At 40.8% G+C, this 22,795-nt stretch overlaps 1 protein-coding gene across 1 annotated transcript in view; it reads left to right on the top strand.

The window, feature by feature from the left end:
* The first annotated feature begins 5,486 nt into the window (after positions 1 to 5,486).
* CPQ (carboxypeptidase Q) overlaps positions 5,487 to 22,795 on the top strand; it is a 149,090-nt gene continuing 131,781 nt past the window's right edge. The window contains exon 1 of the mRNA XM_042036244.1: positions 5,487 to 5,573. Coding sequence (XP_041892178.1) covers positions 5,494 to 5,573 — 80 coding nt within the window. The 5' untranslated portion in view covers positions 5,487 to 5,493. The remainder of the gene's footprint in view (positions 5,574 to 22,795) is intronic.

Here is a 22,795-nt window from a genome sequence, read left to right on the forward strand (position 1 = left end):
TTATACCCAAAGAAGAGCTGTCAAAGAGTCTAAAGTTTTCTTTTATCATCTCAAAAATTGGTTACAGGTGCCCAGCCATGTGACTTCTCCCAATTCATGGTTTGATTTTTGTAACAGCTCTGGCAATAGAAATCATCATTTTTTCTCTTCCAGTCTGTGCTTTTTATAACACACTTTGCGTCACTAAAAGCCAAGTGGAATTTTACTTTAGCCTTTCCTAATGGGACCTTTAATGCAGATTCTGAAATTCCATAGACTTGTTCAGGTCTGGCTCTTCTAAGAAATACTGTACCTCTTCTTAAAGAAGCAATATGTTCTTTTAAACAATCTCTCAGTATATAAGATTTTACTTTTCAGCATGTTTATCAAAACTTTCAAACTGTGATCAGACAGACTTTGCAAATTTGAGTAGGAATCATGCCATCTTCTAAATTCATGTTGTAGAGGATCAGGACTCCAAAATTTTAGTTAGTTTTGGAAGTAACACATTGACTCTCTTGCAGAGTCACATTTTTTTTAAGTTTAAATGATTAATGCTTGACTTGAGCAGCATGTTCAGAGTCTTGTAGTTAAACCTAGAATGAGATACTGGTGAAGCTAGATCTCACAGCATGAATCCACACGCTGAGTTGTGTCTGTGCTCAAAACCTGTCACAAAATAAAACACCCCTCACTTTTGGGCCTGTTCAGATGATAACAAGCTATTTGAGCATGCAGTTTCTGTCCATCTGTCTGGTATCTGCCACTCCAAGAACATTCCCCTTCCCAGTAAAATGGCTGGCTGAAGCTTACTGAGAGAAGTCACACTCCTGCTCAGCCTCCCATCTGCTTCTGTTAGACGGAGATTTTATGTTGACATCCTGTGTGAACATTGTAATGTGTTTATATAATCATGGGATGGTTTGGGTTAGAAGGGACCTTAAAGATTATCTAGTTCCAACCCCCCTGCCCTGGGCAGGGGCCCCTTCCACTAGACCAGGTTGCTCAGAGCCCCATCCAACCTGGCCTTGAACACCTCCAGTGATGGGGATGGGGGGGCTGTTCAATACAGTTCGATTCAGCCCAAGTCCAGAAATAAAGGATGTATTTTATCTGCATTTTTAAAACTATTCATGGATTTAAACTTGTCTGGGACAAATATGGGTGGAATAAGTCAAACTTGGATTTTGAGTAAGTTGAACCTGGGTTTTATCCTCACTAAAATACTGAGAAGAATAAAGGTACCTAGCTCTAGGGGAGAGAGTTCTTGAGAGAAACTATAATTTAACTGCTTAATTGTAAGGAAAGCTCTTTAGAGCAGTATTTAATGTATTTTTAATGCAAATATATGATAATTGATGTCAGACATTCAAATACCTTTGCTTTGTAAACACGAGTGGAGGCAGACCCATGTATGTTGCTGGACCAATTGCTACCTGAAAACTGAAAATCCGTAGGAATGAGCAGGGAGGGCTCCTTGCACGTCTGGTTTTACATCAGATGCCCATGTTCTCATCTCCATCCATTGCAGCACAAATCACACAGTTCATAAGGAGATTCAAGTGGGAACATGTTCCACCCATTTTTACCAAAACCCTGTCTGTGGTATGGCAAACTCACTGTCCCCATAAGAAAACTTGTAGTAGTCAGCAGGAGAAATCACCCAGCCAGACTACATCTTTAGCAGGAAGTTTTGCTGCCAGAACTTTTGTGGGGTCATGAGTTGCTGACATTTTTATGTCCCTGGAGCATGTGTTCGTCATGGTGTTTTGGAGATGTTGCATCCCCTCGCTGCAAGAGGCTGTAACAGCAGAAGGGCTTGCAGTTGCCAGGAGCACGTATACAGTGGCATTTTGCTACTGGCTGATGTTATTCAGAGAGGAGATCTCACTTTGGCAGGAGAGGACTCATTTTGTTGGCTTGTATCAACTTTTGATGTCTTGTATCAGCAAGAGATACAAACTTGAGGCAACTAATTCTGACTTCTGACAGCAAACCTGCATTGCACTGGCCAGGCTGCAGCTAAGATACGTCCCAAGCAAGTACACCCTACCAACCCACTGCTGGCAGATGTTCTGTTCTCACCTGATGATCTGATCTTGATACCTGAAATAAACAAGTCTCTGACACAACAGCAGCAAAACAAATAGACCTGTATAGAAAAATATGTGTTTTGAGGTGCTTGCTGTTTTTCTTTCACGATGTCCCTATTTTTTCCCCCGTTCTATGCATTACTAGGATATATTAATTTGCTGCTAGGCTACATAAATGGAGACATATAAGTCAGGATCAAGCTTAAACACTTCTTTCTCCAAAGAACTGAAGAATAATTATTCTTTGAAATTTACGAGTAATTCTTTTCAGCTCCTTTAGCTGGAAAAAAAAAAAAAAAAGGAAATAAAAGCTGAAGTTTGCATTAATTAGCAGTCGATTTTTACCTGCCTACAGTGCAAAGCAACAGAGAAAAACTTTAAATGAAGAAAACATCTTGTAGTAGTACTAAAATCCAATGCAGACCTAAAGGAGACTGTTGGGAGACTGAGTCGAAAAACAAAAAATGCTACGCTAAAGCAAAGAAATGAAAATTGACAGCATACTCCTAAATAAGGGTAACTGGTATATTGGTAATTCCTTCAGTCTGGTACAGTGTGCTCCCACTTCAAACACCTTTTGTATTTGGACCTGTGCTGGCAGCTTTTCAAAGGAATCTCATACTTTCTTCCCTCCCCCTCCCTACTTTGCATAATAATTAGTATGTGAATATGCTTGTGATTTCTTATTAATACAGTCACATTTTAGAGACTTCATAAATTTTGGAGGACAACCAAAGCAGTTCTTGCTCCAAAAGCCGTGCAGTCTAAATGGAGTGGAAAACCGAAGCACAGCAAAGTAGCATCATGTCACCCCCCTTTCTGTGCAGGGAGAAACATTGTACCAAGCAACTGCCGGTCAGGAGAGATTGAGGAGTTGCTCAGGCAATGTCCTGTGCCTAGCAGCACACTCCACCTGTTGCTTCATATGCTGTATAATAGGTGAAAAAATCCAGCAGTAAGAAGTGTCATATGTCCTCATTTTAGGTTGAATTCCCCTTTCCCGGAGTTAGATACCAGCTCATTCCTTGAAGCACCAAGTTACAATCAGATAATTCTGATTATTTTTGACATTCATACATATCCAATCCCTTTCTTTAATAGTAACTTCTTGACTCTGACACTGTTTCAAGCAGTATAATCACAGCAATCTTGTAAAGATGCATCCGTTCAGGGACCTTCAAGCACCTGATAGTCTTTATGAGTTCAAGAGTATGGAAGATGGATGACAAAGATGATTTCTGCATGGTGGGACCAGGATTTTGCCCAGCATAGTAGCCTATAAAGTTTGCAAAACTGATCACAAGACTCCTCAGCTCCAGCCTCTCCCTGATTTACAATTACAATCCCGAGTAGGGAAAACAGAGCAATCCGCAAGTCCTGAGGTTGCAAACAAATCTATGTATTTAGTGAATAATGCAAAATAGAGAAAATAATGTAAGAGATGGGTGTAAGGGAAATACCTTTCCCGAGGCTAAGTGGGTATTGATGTGTTTCAAACCTGTAAACAGATTTGTGCATGTTGCTGGCTGAAGAGGGGTGGAGCTCTAGGTTTTGTTGTTATGTCTCTTTACTTGCTTTTGTCAGTTCTCTAGCAAGGACAGAGTTCTCTACCCTCTGACCTAGGATTTATGACAGCCACACCAAGATATCTCCATCCTTCTGACTATCTGATGAAGGAGAAAAAAAGGCGGCCTATTATCACGCTCCTTTTGACTTCTTGGTATAGAAGGATTAACAAAGCAAGCTAATTAAGGAAAAAATAATGGGAAACCAGTTGGGTGAAGTGATTTAATTGTAAAGGGAGCAAATGAAATCACTCTCATGAATCAACCAAAATCCTAAATTTATATACCACAAGTACAGTTTTACACGAGCTTTTTCATGAAGACATGTCCTGTGTTCTATCTTGCTGAAAGTGAAAAGGAAGGCTGTACATTGGTAGTTAAGTTCAAGGTGTTGTGAGTGTAATAGCCAAACTTTGAGGATGGCATATTTTCTTGCATGACTTTCAGTGACATATTTATCACAGTAATCACTGTATAATCTCTTTCCAGAGATACAGTACTAGATGGACGCTTACAGCTTATAGGGCACTATTTGTAAAGAATATACAGAATGGGCAGGAAAGAAGGGGCCAGACACGCAAATCTCTGACAGACTTTTCCTTGTGTAACATTTTTGTTGAAACAGTTGTTTTGCTACCCTCAGTGGAACAGGACTCTTAAGGACTGTGGCAGTTTGAGAAACATATTGTTTCATCCCACCAGCATGCTCCCTGATCTGTATTGCAGAGGACACAGTCCCAGCTGCAAAAAACTTGCTGTTCAGATGCTGTACTGAAAAATACAAGTGAAAAAATACAAATGAGTCACCTCAAATAAAGAGGTGGAGGAGTCAGGTTGGCAGGAACAACCATTATCTTACAATAATGTGTTTCAAACCCCTCCTCAAGGTACACACCCATGAAGCTCATTAGTGTAACAGTCATTTCACTGAGGCAGAAAGTTCATGAATATTGGAATACAGTGTTGAATATTAGAGGGAAATTCTTCAATGTCTTCCTGCTACAGCAGCTTTTTGGAAATGCGCCAAGGGCTTTGATCCTAAAAACCCTTGCCTCTAAGCACCTGGGTAGTCCCATTGACTTAAACAGAATAAAATGAGAGCTTTAATTCAAGTGTTTGCAGATTAAGACCCATGTATGTATTTTAAGATCTTATCTGCAGAAGAAATTGCACTCATTTACCTAAGTATTTTTATAAACACACTTTTATTTAAATGAGTGTAATGTTACTTCTGCAGGCGGCCACCATGTGAGGAGCAGTGGCCCTGCCTCAGTTCCCAGGAGCATGAAGGCAGGAAAGCCTCTTAGACAGCTGGAAAACATCAATGAACTACACAAGCAAGAATAGCCATGCTCTGAAATACTCAGAAGGATGCTGCCACAGTGCAGCCAGCAGGAAAGGCTCCTCATGCTTCGTCCATTTTCCATGTACCCTTGCACAACTATCACACGTTCCCTATAAAAGTGCAATCTTAGAATCATCACAGCATCATAGAGTGGTTGGGGTTAGAAGAGAAATTAAAAACTATCTCATTCCAACCCCCTGCCACGGGCAAGGACACCTTCCACTAGATCACGTTGCTCAGAGCCCCATCCAACCCGGCGTTGAATATTTCCAGGGACGGGGCACCCACAACTTCTTCGGGCGGCAGCTTCGTCCAGTGCCTCAGCACCCTCACAGCCGCTCCCACGGAAGGTGTCACCCCCCTGGAAAACCCGGTGGTGGCGGGTGATGTTTTTCAGGCCCCCGGGGCTGGGCGACAGCGGCCGGGCCGGGCCCGCCTCGCCTCGGGTCGGGCTGCGAGGCGCCACGGCCGGGGGCACCGGCGGGTCCCGGGCGGCGGCCCGGCTCCTCCCATGCCCGTGGCGGCTCCTCCTTCCCCGCCGGCTGGGGGTCAGGGCTGCGCCGGCCCCGTCGCCCGATCTGCACGGCGAAGGTGCGTGTTTGCTCCGCTCTGCCCACCGCCTCATCCTCCTCCTTTCCCTCCTTCTCCTCCTCCGCACAGGGAGTCCCCCCGGGCTGCCGGCGCCCCTCCGCCGGGCCGTAGCGCTTTTTCGGGAAGCTCCGGCTCCGGAGGAGGGGCACCTGGCCGCCATTCCCGGCACCCCGGCTCCTTTTCTGGCTTTAGAGCTGTGCAACGTGTGCTGCCTGTCCCCACACTTCACCCCTCCCGAAATGGGGCCTTCGCCCGCTGGGCCGCAGCCCCGGTGCTGCCGGCCCTGCCCCGTGTCGGTGGGCTGGAGCCCCCAGCCTGGCAGCGGGGGTCGGGACCACCTCGCTGTATCCACTGTTCGCCCTTTGCTGGAGGAGTGACTGACACCAGCATGGTCGTACTTCAGGAGCATGGGCATTCCATCGCGTGACACAGCGGAAAAGGATCTGGGGGGTGCTTGTCGACAGCTGGCTGACCATGAGCTAGCAGTGAGCCCAGGTGGCCAAGAAGGCCAATGGCATCCTGCCCTGTGTCAGAAACAATGTGGCCAGCAGGCAGTGATTGTCCCGCTGGACTCGGCACTGGTCAGGGTACACATCGAGTACTGCATCCAGTTCTGGGCCCCTCAGTACAGGAAGGACATTGAGGTGCTGGAGCGAGTCCAGAGGAGGGCAGTGGAGCTGATGAAGGGTCTGCAGCACAAGTCCTGTGAGGAGCTGCTGAGGGACCTGGGGTTGTTTTACCTGGCGAAAAGGAGGCTAATGGGGACCTTATCACTCTCTACAACTACGTGAAAGGAGGTTGTAGCCGAGTGGGGATTGGTCTCTTTTCCCAGGTAACAAGTGACCTGAGGACAAGTGAACATAGTCTAAAATGTGTCAGGGAGTTTGGAGGAATTTCACAGTAAAACTAATTAAACATTGGAATGGACTTCCCAGGGAAGTGGTGGAGTCACCATCCCTGGAGGTGTTTAAGGGAAGACTGGACATGGCACTTTGTGCCAGGGTCTAGTTGATGTGGTGGTGTTCTGCCAGATACTGGATTCAAAGATCTCAGAGGTGTTTTCCAACCTAATTGATTTTGTGATTCTGTGACATGAAATCCTTGCTTACCCTCTTGTTCCTCTTAATTTAAAAACAAATATGGACTCAAAGTTCGTAGTCACACAGTGCTTGGGGGATGGTCAGTGTTAGACTAGATATGATGCTCTGCCATGATCCTGAAATGAGCAAAGTTGACAGCAGTCACTGACTGAAAGCTGTGTCACTGCAAACAGATAAACCCCATAAATACCAGACTGGGTGCATTAGATATTTAATTATGTTTTACAGCACGTGTCATAGTGAAGAGGTCCCAGCATGTAAAGTGGTGTAGTGCTTGAGAGTAAGAAGTTCTGGTAACTAGTACCCATTAGGTTTGTCTTGATGTCTTCATTCTTCATAGACTACCTTTTCCAGTTTGATGCAAAAGGGAAAAGTACATAACAGAGTCATTATTAAAAATGTATTTGCAATTTTTATATATGTGAATATGCATATACATATTTTATGAAAGTATTAAAATACATAAAAGATATAAGTATTATAAAAATAGTATATAAAATATAAAAAAAAACATTTAAAAAATGAAAAAAATATAAGTTCAGTGGGCCGAATCAGATTTGACTAAGGAAGCATTAAATGTGAAGGAACCTTTTGAACATAGTGGTTATATCTGCCAAGTTGTAAGTGTGCTCAGAACTACAAGAGAACAAATTCAAGATACAAGCATAAGAAGTCTGATTGTGTATTAATTACTTATTTCTTCCTTCAAACTGTGATATTTTGAGGACCTGACTTTCCCAGGTGCTGCCTGAGCACCAAAAGTGCCTGCTCAGACAGTGCCATACACAAAGGCACCTAAAATCCTAATCTCTTGTTAATTTTTGAGATTTTGCCTGTCTGTTGTTTTCACTCTCTTCGAAATTAGATTAGTTTTTACTCTTTCTGGAGATAGTTCTCTAGAACTGTTGTAGCACTGTTGTAATCTATTGATTAAAGGGGAGTATGTGAGCGTTTCTTCTTGCAAAGCAATACTTGGGATGGCTGTAGAACAGACTCCCTGTGTGGCAATGGAATAACTGCTTATATCTTCATCTGTCTCTAATGTATTTCTCTATTTTAGCTTGTGAAAATTCCCAAGATTTAAGTTAGGGTGACAAAAGCTGGCCTGGATTCTGTTCTGGTTAATTTTCTGCAAGGATGAAAGCTTTTATTGGAAGTCTTTCTCATGCTTACCTGTCAGTTCTTAAAATCACCTTCCAGTCTTGTCTGCTGCTCCCTCTGTTGGATTATTATTTTTAATAAAATCTCAAACCCTTATTTCCACAAAGAAGCCCCACAAAGCCTGTCATGTGTATGAGAGTTCTTACATCCCTTGTTTCCTTGTAAATTTTGTCTAATTCCCATAGACATGTCCACCCTGTCTTGGATGGCATCTGTCTGTTGTCCCTTGCAATCACTTTTACTTTACCCAAACTTCTGTCTTTCAGATGAAGTCTGTGCAGATAAACGTGGATCAAAGCCACCACAGCTTTAAAGATTCATACAAAGCCTTAGTCTTACCCGATCTTGTTTCTTGGTGTTTAAAATACACATCACTCTTTTGAACAGCAAAACAATAAGATACTGAATCAGATAAGAACAGATTGCAAATCTGGGCTGGGGAAGAACAACCTGGCATTGACCCCTGTTGGGAGGCATCTGTTAGCAAAAGCTCATGTAAATTCCTATTTGTTTTATACCACGGTTTTGCAAATGCCTGTGTGTCTTTAATGCCAATTTGCTAAAGGAAACAACTTACAATATCTTATATAATATTGATATAATTGCACAAACTCATAATGCACATGGGATTCTTTTATCTATTCCTGCTATACTGTATAAAACTTTCTTGTTTTAAGACTGAAAACTTTGCCTTGTCATTTCTTCCTTTCTTTCCAATTGTGGGAGGATGAAGATGAAGGATGGCAGTACATCTAAGAGGTAGCAGCTGCAGGGGTGAAATATTTTGCCTAAAGAAGTACTTTGTGGGTAGAAATGTACGAAACGATTACAATCTTGAAGCACTACAGTTCTTTCTGCTATGTCTCGACAGGAAATATTATCTGTCAAAAACTGTATTGCAGTAATCTTTCACTTTTTTGTTACCAAATGTCTGCAATAATCTCAAAGTAGTAAAATAAATGTAAGGTCTTTCTTCAGTTGACCCCAAGTCACTTACATTTTCACTGTGATGGCAGTAGTGAATTTCTAGCTTGGATTTGTAATCTCTTAAATGCCAATTACTTAATCAAGTCAGTATTTTTGACAGAATCTGTGAAGAATGCTTTGCTCTTTTTTTGTTTCAGTTTTACAGTACAAGAAACAATTGTATGTGAGCTTGAGAAAAATGTTAGCCTTGTTATCCTGTAGTTTTAAAAAATGATAATTTGGGTACCTTGATCTTACAAGAGACTTGATTTCTGATTTTGAGATAGAGAGAGTGGACCAATGGTGGGAGGTTTGCTTTTAATTTATTTATTTATCTATCTACCTATTTTTTTATTTAATGGAGAATATTCAGACACATGGCTCACTTGGATTATTTTTTTCTGTACTGGTATAAATAATATTAATATTTTCTCAGACTCTTTGAGTCTAATTAACTTAGGTCTCTTCTATGAATTTTCTCCACAGTGGGTGAGAGAAAAATGTTGAAATCCCTTGGGTGCTGTTGCTGCCAAGAGAGACTTGATAGAAGTATATAGACATATAGATTAAAATACATCTCTAAGAATTTATGTATTTTGGCAAAATGTTTTGCTGTACTACACACTGCAATCAGAGGTATGGCAAAAGACCTGTGATCTTACAACCTGACTTTAAAAGAATACTAATGCCATTTTTAAAAAAGGAAATATATCAGTCAAATTTATCTCAATTCGGTAAGATAAATTTTAAATCACTGATCATTATGTTGTAGTAAAAGGAGGTTAATGTCAGGTCACCTATCATAGACATTTCTTACATCTTAGGAGTTATAAACAACTAAGATTATTTTAAACTTGCCTGAGTGACCATCTTGCATTCAGTACCATGTAAGTACAAGTAAGAGTTTCTACAAACTCGGGATTTGCCCAAACCAGATTTGTGACCCCACAGACACAGCATCTTGTCCAACTGAGAGTTGTTGTCACCCTTTTAAAGCCTATTTCAATACTGATATGAGAAAATAGTTCTGGGTTTAAGTCTGTTGTTTTCTATGTGTTTGGGCTTTTTTCTTTCTTTTTCTCAAGTTGCTGGTTAAGGTGACTGATCTTTTACTTAAATGTAGTGATAGTACATTTCTTGACTGAGCACTCTGTGTGAAAGGGAATGAGACCACTCTTCTGTCCTCTCCCAATATTTCTAGCTTTCATCTGCTACATGTTCACTGATCTACTGTGCCTTTAATTTTTTGTTAGGTTTTTTTTTTCAGAGGAGGCACTTGACTGTGAGTTTACCTAAGGCAAGTGAGTCCAAAGTAATTTTGTGTTTTAAGTAGCTTAGTAGTAGTTTCAAAAGGGGCTTATATAATATTATGCATGTGCCAATAGTAATTTGAGAAAGAAATGTTCTTTTTTGAGGTCTTAAAATATGATCTGAGCCAATGGGCTCCATTGGGAAAGCATCCACTATTTTATCTGTAACATTTGCAGACCAGATAAATTTGATTTATCTTAAATGGTTTCCCCTTCTACTCTGCTCAGGTTTTGAGATTAGCATTTCTGATTCTGTTGATTTATACTATTCTGAATCACAGGGCTGATCCTCTAGTTCTCTCTCTGGTCATGTTCTCCTGTACAAAAAACAAGTTCTCTTTTGTGGCAGACTATGAAACACTTCTTGGGGTTTTAGTTTAATGAAAATCTTTATTGCTTTGGAACCAGAAAGAATTGTAAGTTACTAATTTCTTTGAGATTGATCATATGATCAGTCATTAAGATTGATCCTGTATACTGCAGTGGGCTATTAATATTTTCTCCTATGACAACTAGGTAAAGCAGACAAGTACATTACTAATCTCAGTAATCTGTTCAGTGCTGCTGAAAATATGCAGAGCAGACATTTTCTGCCTCAGCAATGCATCATGAGATACCCAAGAAGGAAAACAAAGTCAACTTGATTTTAATTACTTGTTCAGTTTGGTTGTCTTGAAATGGCTGTTGTGTTAGGAATTTCTAGAGGGTTTTCAGTTGAAAAAAAGTCTCAGGAATAAGCTTAGAAAATTCTATGCAGGCTCTGAGTTACTGCCCTTGTCCATTTTACCTGCAGCTGCTGCAGTTTTCCACCCCAGCCACCCTAGTGGCCCTTGGTCAACAATTCTCACCCGGGTGGCACTAGTGGTGGAAAGAGCAGAGCTGTCCCTCACAGTGCAGGGACTTCTGCAGTCCAATCTTCCTTTGAGTAGTACATCTTTATTTTCTCTTTGGCAGTAGCCGCCCGGTACTAATGCTTATTATTAATTTCTACAAACAAAGCAAAATTGCTTTTCACTGATTGGTTCTCAGCTGCTGATCATATGGACAAGGTTCTGGGGCAAGTGAATGTCAATTTAAAGGGCAGAATGACCATATCTGGGATCTAGGTGTACTTAAACCACAACTGATCCAAATCTGTGTCCCACTCAGTCCAGGCTGGTAAAATACACATACACTGATTTTAATATACATTACTCCAGCAGCTAGGGTTTGTGATTCATGCTTCATCTTGGACTTAGGATTTACAGCTGAAGAGAAACCTGGCAGAAAGAGTGGTAGTGAGCAGGAATGTCTCTGTGGCTGCCCTTCGGAGAGTAACTGAATGAGGGCAGATGTGTTTGTTTCCAGAAACTGATGCCACCCAAGTCAGTAGATATATTTTGCTTTGCAGTGCTCTCTGGTGTACACTACAGTTGTTAAAAGGCCTGGCATAGCCAAATGCAATGTATCCAACACAGATGCATTGTACCGGGCTCTTTGGTAGTTGTACAGTTTTGGACTGTTCAAGCAAATCTGGCAATGGAAGAGTCTTACAAGAAATATGGAGAGACTTTTTACAGGGCATCTTGTGATTGGACAAGGTATAATGGTTTTAAACTAAAAGAGAGTAGAGTTTGACTAGAAGTAAAGGAGAATTTTTTTATACTGAGGGTGATGAAACAGTAGAACAGCTTGTCCAAAGAGGTGGTAAATGCCCTATGCCTGGAGACAGTCAAGGTCAAGTTGGGTTGGGCTCTGAGCAACCTGATCTAGTTGAAGCTGACCATGGTTGTTGCAGGGGGGGTTTGGACTGAGTGACCTTGAACATGTCTTCCAAGCCAAACCATTCTATGATGCTGTAGTGGCTTTCCTGAAAATCCACAATATGCAGGCCAATTGAGCAGCTGAAGACAGGAATGGGAGCGTAGGGAAGTTCCTTTGAAGAATCTTATATAAAAATAACTATTGGGAGCTTATCAGTATGTGAACTCTAAATTAGAAAAACAGATGCATACTGGATAAATAAAAATTAGAGTAGGCACCTGTCTATTGCTACCTCCCAAAATTATCAAATTGAAACATGCTGTCTTACATCTCCTGTCCCTACAGACAAGTGGCATAGGAAGGATGAGTCAGCTATTTTCCCTACAAAACATTTTCAGCTGTGGTGTGATAACACCTGAGCTGTTTGCTGCAAGCATCACTGCAAATGTGGGTAACTGTGTAAACTCAGCTGCTCTTCTGAAAGCTAAAGGTAACTGCTGTAAAAAAACCCCTTAATCCAGGAATTAAACAGGATAGTAAACTTGAGAAATGTAGGCTGCTTGCTGACCTTGCCTTCCCTCCAGATGTTTATATCTAAGTACTTTGTACTCAACAAGTAGGACTTGTTGATAAACATGGATTAAAGGGTGTGGGGTTATTGTTGCCGTCAGATCTGTTTCAGGGCATAACTGGGAAGTTGTCATAGGGGAGCAGGACTAAAACATAAGTTTAGTCACATGTGGTGAAATCATCATCCTGAAAGGATCAGCACTTCATTTAGAAGTCAAAGATGCTTTTGAATGAAGGAGCATCAGTAACCTCATGTGAACTCTGGTTTCATCAGTTGCCTGTGCTTGCAAGCTGATGTATGTGATAAAATCAAAACCAAGTGTAAGAGATCCTCCAATACCAGTTCCATTTTAACTTGGAATTACTTTTAATTAATCAAGAGACTGACATTTTCAACATCTGGATTTACTGAAGGATGCAGAGGCTCCATTTTTAACTCACAGTGGTAACACCAGAGTCCCAAATGTTTGATAGTTGCTTTATTCATGCTGTAGATAACGCCCTCTGAATTTTATGCAGTTATGACTGGGCAAATGTGTGGGCTTGAAAATCAACATTTATAGCTAAATCAAAGTAGAGTGCTCCAAGTACTTTGCTTCTTCAAGCTTTTGTCTTCTCAGTGGTTGGTCTTGTGACTAGAAACAGTTTAAGGCCATGTTCCCAAAGCTGTGGAGGAGTTTGTGGCTGTTGCCTGCAATAGCAGAAGGGTTGGAGGAGCAATGGGGGTATGGAAGTGAAGCTGTGGGCTCTCTGGGCTCTGTTTGGCTGAAGTCTCTGTGTGTTTCCTGAGCTCAGGTGCAGTCATTTACCTGACCCGGTGTGTTCTTAGGAGTGCCAATGAGTTGGTTTTCTCAAAGGTAGGTAAAAACTTCTTTGGAGTTTGGGAGCTGGCACCTGTGTGTTCTCTTTACCTTATGAAATCTGAACTGTGCAGAGGTATTTAATATCTAGGAGGAAACTCCTGTCTGTTTTGTTTCCTCCCATACTTTCTTGGCATAATCTAATCTCTGAGTATTATTGTTCAGGTGCAGTATCAGAATTGTGTCAGTGCAAAATCAGGGAGATGCCTTAACATTTGCAGAGAGAGGGTTGATCACATTCTGTCACTGTCCTCTCTATGTAATTAGTGTGTTTATGGTATATTTTGGGGGAGGGGGTTATTTGTGATTTTTATTGGGTTTTGGTTTGGGTTTGTTTGTTTGTTTTTTCTTTTTTCACTTTGATTGCCAGTTGGTGTTTTGTGACATGACCATTTGCTTCACTGCAGCAAGCTTTTGATCATCTACTCTTGGTAGTGTCAGAAGAAAGGGGCTGAGTGGTTATGCTGATGTCTTTGGTGGGGCAACTGAAGCACTTGGAGATGTCCCTTCTGGGTCCCTCCTCTTCCAATTGTTTGTTCATTTTGTCTGTAGTTGTAAGGCCTGTTTCTCTCAGCATGTCTATGCAGTGGGTAGCCCTGGAGACCCTCATGATAACAGGGACGTGTTGAACACTGGTCAAAATAAAAAGAGAAAATTAGAAATTAATACTGATATATGTCTGTTGTCACAGCTGACTTTTTTATCCTGCAATAGCAAAATGGTTTGATAATTTTTGTCTTTTAAATAGCAATAAAAAGTAATCAGAAGTTAAATACAGAATCAGAACTGCCTTATGCATGGTAAGTGTAGTGCTCCATGATCCAATGTGTGATGCGCTGGGGAGTAGCTTTGATGAAAAAGTGATGTTGGAGCTTTCTTCCACATCAGGAAGAGGTCTGGTTTTGCTAATTTATTTCTCAAAATTGGCCAAAACCCAGATTTCTCTCAAGCTCTTTAAGTAAAGTGTATTTGTCTTACTAGCAGTCTGTTACATTTAAGCTTTTTAATTTTTTTTTTCCACATTTCAGTGCATTCAGTTGGATGGTGGCCTCAGTTGTACATTGCCACTGAGCTGTAGCAACTTGTTTCTGATGTTGATGTGTTGGAATACAGTGTGATATTTGAGTACCACTATTATACTTCAGTGAACATGATGAAATCATAAATGACATACTTCATAATATATCTCATCGAAAGGAATATCCTTTCCCACACTTAATATAAGTAAAGAAATGTGTGCATCATAAAGATAGCTTTTCTGTCAATTGTAATGAGAAATTCTTGATCCTGCTCTTTTTCATGTAGTTGTATTTACAAATTCATCCTTTGTTGCTCTGGAAAGGGAAGATTCAGTGGGTATATCCTACAATAAGGAGGGGAAAGACTAAAATACAAGTTCTTAACAAGTCTTGCAATATGTTGACCAGATTTCTCAGCTTCGCGAAACCACTTAATTATGTACTGTAGCAGTATGAGGAACTTACATTTTCTTGTGACTGTAGAGAAAGACTGTATGAAAAAACCTGATAAATGAAAAAGATATTTTTAAAAGTTACAGTTATTTTAATCTGGAAATTTTTTTTATTAATATTCTTAAATATCTTATATTCAGCAATAATCAATGATTATTGACTTAATTTGGAATTAGGGTGCTACTTATAGTCTGTACACTGGGTTTGTAGATGTATGGAGTAAAATAGCTAAAATCGTTGAATACTTTTGAAAATGTTGGTATTGCCCTTTTTTGGTCTTTTTCTTTGAAGTGTTTAATGTGCATAACTTTTCTCTGAATTTGTTGACTTAAAATGAAAGATTTTATTCCATATACAAAGCAAAAAGTGCTTTGTAGATGTGTGGTCGTAGAGGCATATTATTCTTGTCATATATGAAAATGCTAAGAATTTAACTTACAAATTTCTAATTCTGGAGTGATATATGTGTAGCTGCAAATATGTGGTGTAATTTTTGTTAAAATTCATTAGAAAAGTTGGTCTGTTGCACTCCTGTTATGCATTACATAATTAGTAACTAAGGTTGCTTGGTTTGGTGGTTCATTTTGGCAAATATTGTGACCCTTATCAGTGTAACATGTAGTTGCCTTTAAAACTGAGATTTAATTGTTGGAAAGAGCAGCTCAAAGTATTTGTATTTTCTGGCCAAAATCTAGAGCATACACGTGTTCTGGAGGACTGAACAGCCTTCTGCTGGAACGCTGCTTGGAGGCGCACCAAGAAGTGCCTGCGAGTGCCTGATGCATGGCAGTGGGATTCCTTTTGGCTTTCACAGGAGTGGCAGACCAGCTTTTGACAGTAACAGCCCTGTACTGACTGTTGCTAACAAAACTTGGTTTGCTCCTGTTACAAGGTCTGTCCATGAATTTTAGCAGCTTTTGCTATCCAGAAGTGTGGATTGATCATTTGCTCATGGCTCATACCTTCTGTCATAGGCTTCCTCCTGGTAGGAAGATAGGTTTCATCATTTGGCTGGGTGCAGTCTTGCTAGTCTTTCAATAAAAACTCAGAAAGAAAATATTTGACATCAAATTTGTGGAATGATTTAACTTAATACAGGATATAAGATGTCTTGTTAAACATGTTTACAAAAAGAAACTCAGTTTAGAATTTTGGGTGAAAGAAGTTTAAGTGTTGTTTAAGCATAAGTACAGAAGAGGTTGTAAGAGAAGATTTCAATGGTTATGTTCCTTCATTAAAAAGGGAGCGCTTTTCACCTGTAGGAAAGGCTGAAAAAAATATGCAATTCTGAAGAGTTTGTCTCAGTAATTTATGAATTTTGAGTAAAGATACAAGATAGCTGTCTTGCTTTTTACACTAGGGGAATAGTTGTGGATTTGAGCGAAGCTGAGCGTAAGAATACCAGGTAGTATAATTGTAGCCCTATTCTTGTATGTGTTGATTTAATTGTCCAAAATAATTCCCCCCCTCCCTCCCCTCAGCTGTCTTTCAACACCATCAGCTGGCTTTAGCTATGTATTTTGGCGTTTAATGTAATGTGAACAATACTGCATTTTGGTATCGTTTCCTAACTGCCTTCCATTCATTAAGTATTTCTGTTGAGCTCTCATCTAAAAATCCCACTGAATTCCTTTCTTTTGCCTCTGAAAAGATAATGTACTCCCTTTTGAGAACTGTCTTTTCCATGCTTATTAAGAAGAATAATATCAGCTGCTATGTGGCTGAGGCATTGTTCAGTGACTATGGGGGTTTTTTTGTTATTCTTAACTTAATTTTTGTCTGGGCCACACTGCTTCTTAGAGAAGTAGCTGACTGATCATTTTTGTAGCTTTGCTGATACAGTACTCTGCACATGGATTATGGTGTGATTGTTCAGAATTTTTGCCATCCATTTTAGCAGCAGCTACTGAATAAGAATATATCAAGGTAGCCTGTGACTATTCTGAGGCTTGGAGGTGAAGAAAGACGGAAGAGTGGCTCCTTTTGCTGCTTCCTTTCTATGTTAAGCTGTAGTACTTCCCCCATACTGACTATAAATAAGGAATGAACTTCTGCCAAATGAGGAGCTATGACTGCAATGTGTCTTGGAATGTTTGGACTTTCTCAGTCTTAATCTTTAGAGTTCTTAAAACTTTTCACTTCCTGTTCTGTCTGCATAAGTCAATACCACTACTAAAGCCTGTATGGTCATAGATCACACTTACCTTTTCAAGGATTTCAGTATGTGTCTTCAGTTGTAGAAAATAAAAATAGTTCTTCTGAAGCTGGTAAAAATAAAACAGCTCAGGTGTTTCCTTTGGTATTTTAGACTTTTTGGTCCAAGTAATAAGATTATCCAAAGCCTTATATCCATGTTGTGTTGTACTCCTCTTTACTCTAGGTTCACATGTCAAAAGGTTAATTTTAAGGACTTTGTAATGTAAGTGATAGCTTCAGCTGTGTGTGTTCCCAAACCCAAGATTTTCCAACTGATTAAATGTTCTCCCGGAGGAATTATGACAATTCTGGAAAAGCGGTCTTTGAGGAATGTCTGCTTTTCTGCTTCACTCTTCAAGATCATAAAACTTGTCTTCCCCCCTCCACTCCCATCCCATCCACCCCTCCTCCTTATCTTTATAAGTGATGGAACAAGTCTATGACTTTATTTTTAGGCAGAAATCTCCTCTTCATTTTGCAAGTTCACCTAGCCTTCCAGCCATCCTACTCCACAGCTGTCACAACAAACTTTTTTCCAGTGCTATTAAATGTATCAGACATCACTCTGCAGCATGTTAGTTTGTTACCCTGGGGCTTTTCAGTCTATTCTCATGTCATCAAAACCACAATGTGATTTCAAGATTTCTTACATATTCCCTGAAGGAAAATCAAGTGGTAGTTAGGAAACTGATAGATACTCTGCAGATATAGCAGATCTCTAGCAATTAAGTGGTTAATAGCCTCAATTTATTGTTTTCATTCCTCATTTCCCATAACCATGACTCCTGTGAACTCTCTGTATGCTTTTGTCTGTATTTTCAACTGAGATTTTGGGAAAACTTTGCCACACTGGAGAAGAAGCACTGCTCTAGCTTTGTTTATCCTATTTTTATGCCCTCTGCTCCTCTTTCTGTTATCTGATTGCTGTAGACAGTGTTCTCATCTGAAAGATTCTTTTGTCCTCTTTCTCTTATTCTTTTCTGTCTGTAACATTTAAGTAATTTATATTGTAATGATTTTAATGGTGGAAACACCAGTTAGCCTGGTGAAAGATTGGGTGTGCTCCTCTTTTCTGTAAGGCCATCATTAAGAAATGCAGATCCCGATGAGCTTGGCCTTTAGCATCAAACACAGCAGTTAGGTACAGACAAATTGGCCAGACAATAGGTAGGAGCATCCTACTAGTAACTACTAATAAATGTGCCTTCTGACAGCCTCTGCACAACCTGCACAGCATTGTGCTGTACATTTCATTCTCTTTCATACTAATTTGAGCTGGAAAAGACTTACTTTCTGCCTTTAATTTCTCTTTTTCTTCTACATACCTAGAACCTTTCTTCCTTGATTTTTAAAAAGCCTTTCAGCTTGTGTCTCTGGTGTCCTTTCATATTCTGAATCACAGATATAGTTTGAAAGACATCTTTTGAACTCTAGTCCACACTGCCTTTTTAAGCAGGGTCAGCTGCAGCAGGTTGTCCAGGCCCATGCCTAGATAGGTTTGGAATATGTTCCTGTATGGACACTTTACAACCTCTCTGGGCAACCTCTTCCAGTGTTTGACCACCCTCACTGGAAAAAAAAAAAAAAAAAAAGTACATTCTTGTGTTCAGATGGAATTTCATATATTCCAGTTTGTTTCCATTGACTCTTGTTCGGTTGGTGGGCACCCTTGGAAAGAGCCTGGCTCTGTCTTCTTTGTTCCCTCCCATCAGGTATTTATACCCACTGATGAATCCCTCCCTGTCCTTCTGGAGAAGAATCTTTTCTTCTCCAGACTGAACAGTCACAGCTCTCTCAGCCTCTCCTCATGGGACAGATACTCCAGTCAGTTAATCATCTTTGTGGCCCTTTGTTGCACTCTCCAGCATGTCCACATCTCTCTCATACTGGGAAGCCCAGAAATGAAGAAATAATCCAGGTGTGGCTTCACTAGTGCTGACTAGAGGGGAAAGATCACGTCCCTCCACCTGCTGGCCACCCTCCTTCATGTCCAGCCCATCAGGCTGTTGGTCTTTGCCAACATGAGGTTTTGCTGACTCATTCTCTGCCAACACCTTTCCAGCTGGCTATCCCCAGCTGTCTTAGTGCATGAGGGTTAGTCTTCCCCAGATGCAGGACTTGTTGAACTTCATAAGGTTCCTGCCCGCTTGCCTCCTCATGCAACCAGTGTGTACACAGCCACTCCTCCCAACCTTCCCATCATCTGAGGCCGCACTCTGTCCAAGCATCCAGGTTACTAATAGAGATTTATAACAGCTCTGGACCAGGTGTGAACTTTTAGGGATCACCACTAGCTGCCATCTGCCAACTAGATGTCACACAAATAGTCAAAATCCTCTGAACTTCGTTGTTCAGTTGATTTTCAGTCCACCTCACTGTCTGCTCGTTTAGCCTATACTTCATCAGCTTCCCTGAGACTTCTAGGCAGACTGTCAACTGCCTTACTAATGTAAAGGGAAACAAATCCACTGCTCTCTCCTCATCTACCAAGCCAGCAATTTTGTCTTAAAAAGGCATCATGTTGCTTATGCAATTTCTCCTTTGTAAATCCGTGCTAACTATTCTGGGTCACCTTGTCCTTCATATGTATGGAAATAATTTCCAGGATTTTTCTCCTGTGCACTTGCCAGAGCCTGATGTTAGGATGACTGGTCTGTAGTTCCCTACATCTTATTTCTTGCACTTCTCAAAGATAGTGCAAGACATGACCTAAATAAATGAGAGTGGCCTCATAATGACATCTGATCCTCAATATTTGTGGGTGCAACCCATGAGGCCCCATGGATTTATATATGTACAGTTTGTTTTAAGTGCTACCTCACTTGGTCTTCCTCACTCCAGACATTCCCTTTTAAATGTTCTGGTAGGATTTGGCAGGAAGAAAATCTTTCTGTGAACTATATTCAAAGCATTCCCTTCCTTCTCTATGGATCCAGGTACTACCATGGCTGGATGACCTCTTTCTGCTTCATGAACAATTAAACGCAGTGAACAACTTTGACTGTCCTGTTATTTTTTATTAATTTGGCTGGCACTGTGAGGCTCATTTGCTGAATCTTAACTAGTTAGATGTGGAAAAATAAGTAATCTCCTTTGCTAGATGATTCACTGGGGTGATAAAGTTCCAAAGACTGGGAAAACAGATGTGGTTCTTTCCCTGGACTAGCAGTGGAGTGATTCCTGCATTGCAGTTTGAGTATAATGTTATTTTACCCAGCAGGGAAATATTTCAGATAGCTGCTTTTGAACAGATTATGCTGGAGTATTCAAGGAAAGCACAATAAATGACATTCCTATTTTTGTGTTCTTGACCAGGGTTTGAATTCAGTTATGTTCCTCTTACAATGCATTGGCAGGCAGTGAAGTGCTGTGCAACGCAGAAGCATGTTACATTCACAGAAGTTGTGGAAACATGTCTGTTCTCCGTGTTCAGTGGGAAATTCCTGGAAGAAGTGTATCTCTTAAATGCATGTCCTCTGGGGCAGCCTTTGGAATGAGGATCCTGCTGGTTTTTAATGAGGCTAGGAAGAACAAAGAAAGCATTTCTTAGTTAAGGGAAATGTGATAACTGCAGTTGCATTTCTCTATTGAAAAAAATGCATGAAGTTGGTAGCTGGGGGCTTTTTGAGGTGGCCAGTGCTAGTTAAACAATCCCACTATGTTTTCTTGTGTAACAACTAAGTGTATCAGCTTTTTCTGGTAGATTTTGCAAGCCCTTAAACAAACAAAACCCCAAACCTTAAGTTTTTGAAACTAAGTCTACAAAGTTGTTGTCTTACTTCATTCAGCACTTATCCATTATCTTGCTTACTTTTTTGTCCATTGATGAATTTGGCAAAAATCAGGGACTGAGCATGGTCATCCTGAGAAAATTACTGATGTCTCTACAAGATGATGTAGAGCATGATCTATGAGCATGTAATTAACTGGTCCAAAGGCAAAGTACATGGAGAAAGTGCAGAGCATCGCAATAAAAATACACCAATAACCTTCTGTGTAGTATAACCACAAATAAACAGTAACTCAGACTATAAAAGGCATTTTGCAGTTCTCAGGCAGTGTCCTGAGCTAACCCGAGTCTTCTGCTCCTGGTTGTGTGAGACCTTTGCCCTGTCTGTCTCAAAGAGAGAGCTGAAATCTCTGTGATAGATTCATCATTCACAGATGAAATCGTAGATGATTTTTGTTGTTTTGTGAAAATTATGCTTCACTGTGAAGAACTTATTACTTCCTTGATCTCAAGCTTAGGCGACATTTGAATAGTTAAGGAGAATAGCTTAGTATTCTTATATTGCTAAAGCTGTTGTTTAAATTGCTGTTTGTGAAGAGACCCATAAAGGCCTATGGAAGGCTGGCAGCTTGTGTTGGTTATCATACGAGCTAGGCTTGGTGACTCCAAAATGATTGTGTGAGTGGTTTTTGTGGGTGTTGGGGTGTTTTTGTTTATTTGTTTGTTTCTGAATTCTGGTGGTTTATGGATCCTAGAAATATGGTTAGTACTTTGACTCTTTCTGTGTCTTATTTCTGCACTGCACAGCCAGCGTTTCAGATGGCATCTTATGGGTGCATGCCTGGTGGGTTATCCCTGCTTTTTGGGAGCTGATCAGAAGCTCTCATAAATATTGTGGGTTGCCTCTTTTGTTTCTGTTGACAAACCTATGCTTCTAAGTGCCTGTACAGTAAGATTTTGAACATGGGGAATAAATCAAGAAGTTAGAGGTCTGTGCTCAGTTGCAGGGCTGTGATCTTGTTGGGATCATGGAGGGATAGCTCACATGACTGAAATGCTGCAGTGGATGGATAGATGCCCTTTAGGAAGGACAGAGTGGAAAGAAGAGGAGCTGGAGTTGCCTGTTATGTGAGAGGACAGCTGTAGTGCTTGGAGTTCTGCCTGGGGATGGATGATGAGCCAACAGAGGGCCTGTGGATAAGGATTAAAGAGCAGACCCGTATGGGTGACTGTAGCAGCTGTGTGTTATAAGCCACCTGAGCAAGAAGAATAAGTAGATGAGGCCTTAACTGCTAGAAGTAGCTTCTCATTCACAGGCCCTGTTGCTCATGGTGTACTTTAACCATCCCAATATCTGCTGGAGGGTCATCACAGGTTATAAGCAATCCAGGAGGTGCCTGACACAGGTTATAGAGAAGCCAGCAAAGAGAGGTGCTACGGTGGACTTCATAAAGCAAAGAAGGGCTGGTTGTGGTGTGAAGGTCAAAGGCAGCCTTGGCTACAGTGACATGAGATAATGGAGTTCAGGATCCAAGGAGCAGGTCAAAAAGCAAGATCACAGCACTGAACTTCATGAGAGAAGACTTTGACCTCTTTGAAGATTTGCTTGATATAAGTCCTGTGGAATAAAGCCCTGAAAGACGGAAGAGGATCCAAAGAAAGCTTGTTAATATTCTGGCATGGTTTAACCCCAGATGATAACTAAGTACCATGCAGACACACACTCCCTTCCCCCTCCCACCTCTCAGTGATATAAGGAGAAGACACAGAAGAAGAGGTACAAAAACTTGTGGGTTCAGGTTAGAACAGTTTAGTAGATGGAAAGAAGTAGAGTCTTACAATAATAATGATTATAATAATAAAAAATAAATAAAACCCAAGAAAAACAAGTGATGCACAATACAATTGCTCATCACCTGCTGATCAGCCTTTCCCTGAGAAGTGATCAGCCCCTTCCACTCAACTCCCACAGTTTGTGTACTGAATTTAGTATGGAATATCCTTTTGGCCAGTGTGGGTCAGTTGTCCTGGCTGTGCTCCCTCACAGCTTCTTGTGCAGTTCCTCACTGGCAGAGCATGAGACACTGGAAAGTCCTTGATTTAGGGTAAGCACT

This window comes from Corvus kubaryi, unplaced genomic scaffold (assembly GCF_017639235.1).
Source record: "Corvus kubaryi isolate FWS band 111438036 unplaced genomic scaffold, C.kubaryi_AGA036_p1.0 37385, whole genome shotgun sequence".
Lineage (NCBI taxonomy): Eukaryota > Metazoa > Chordata > Aves > Passeriformes > Corvidae > Corvus > Corvus kubaryi.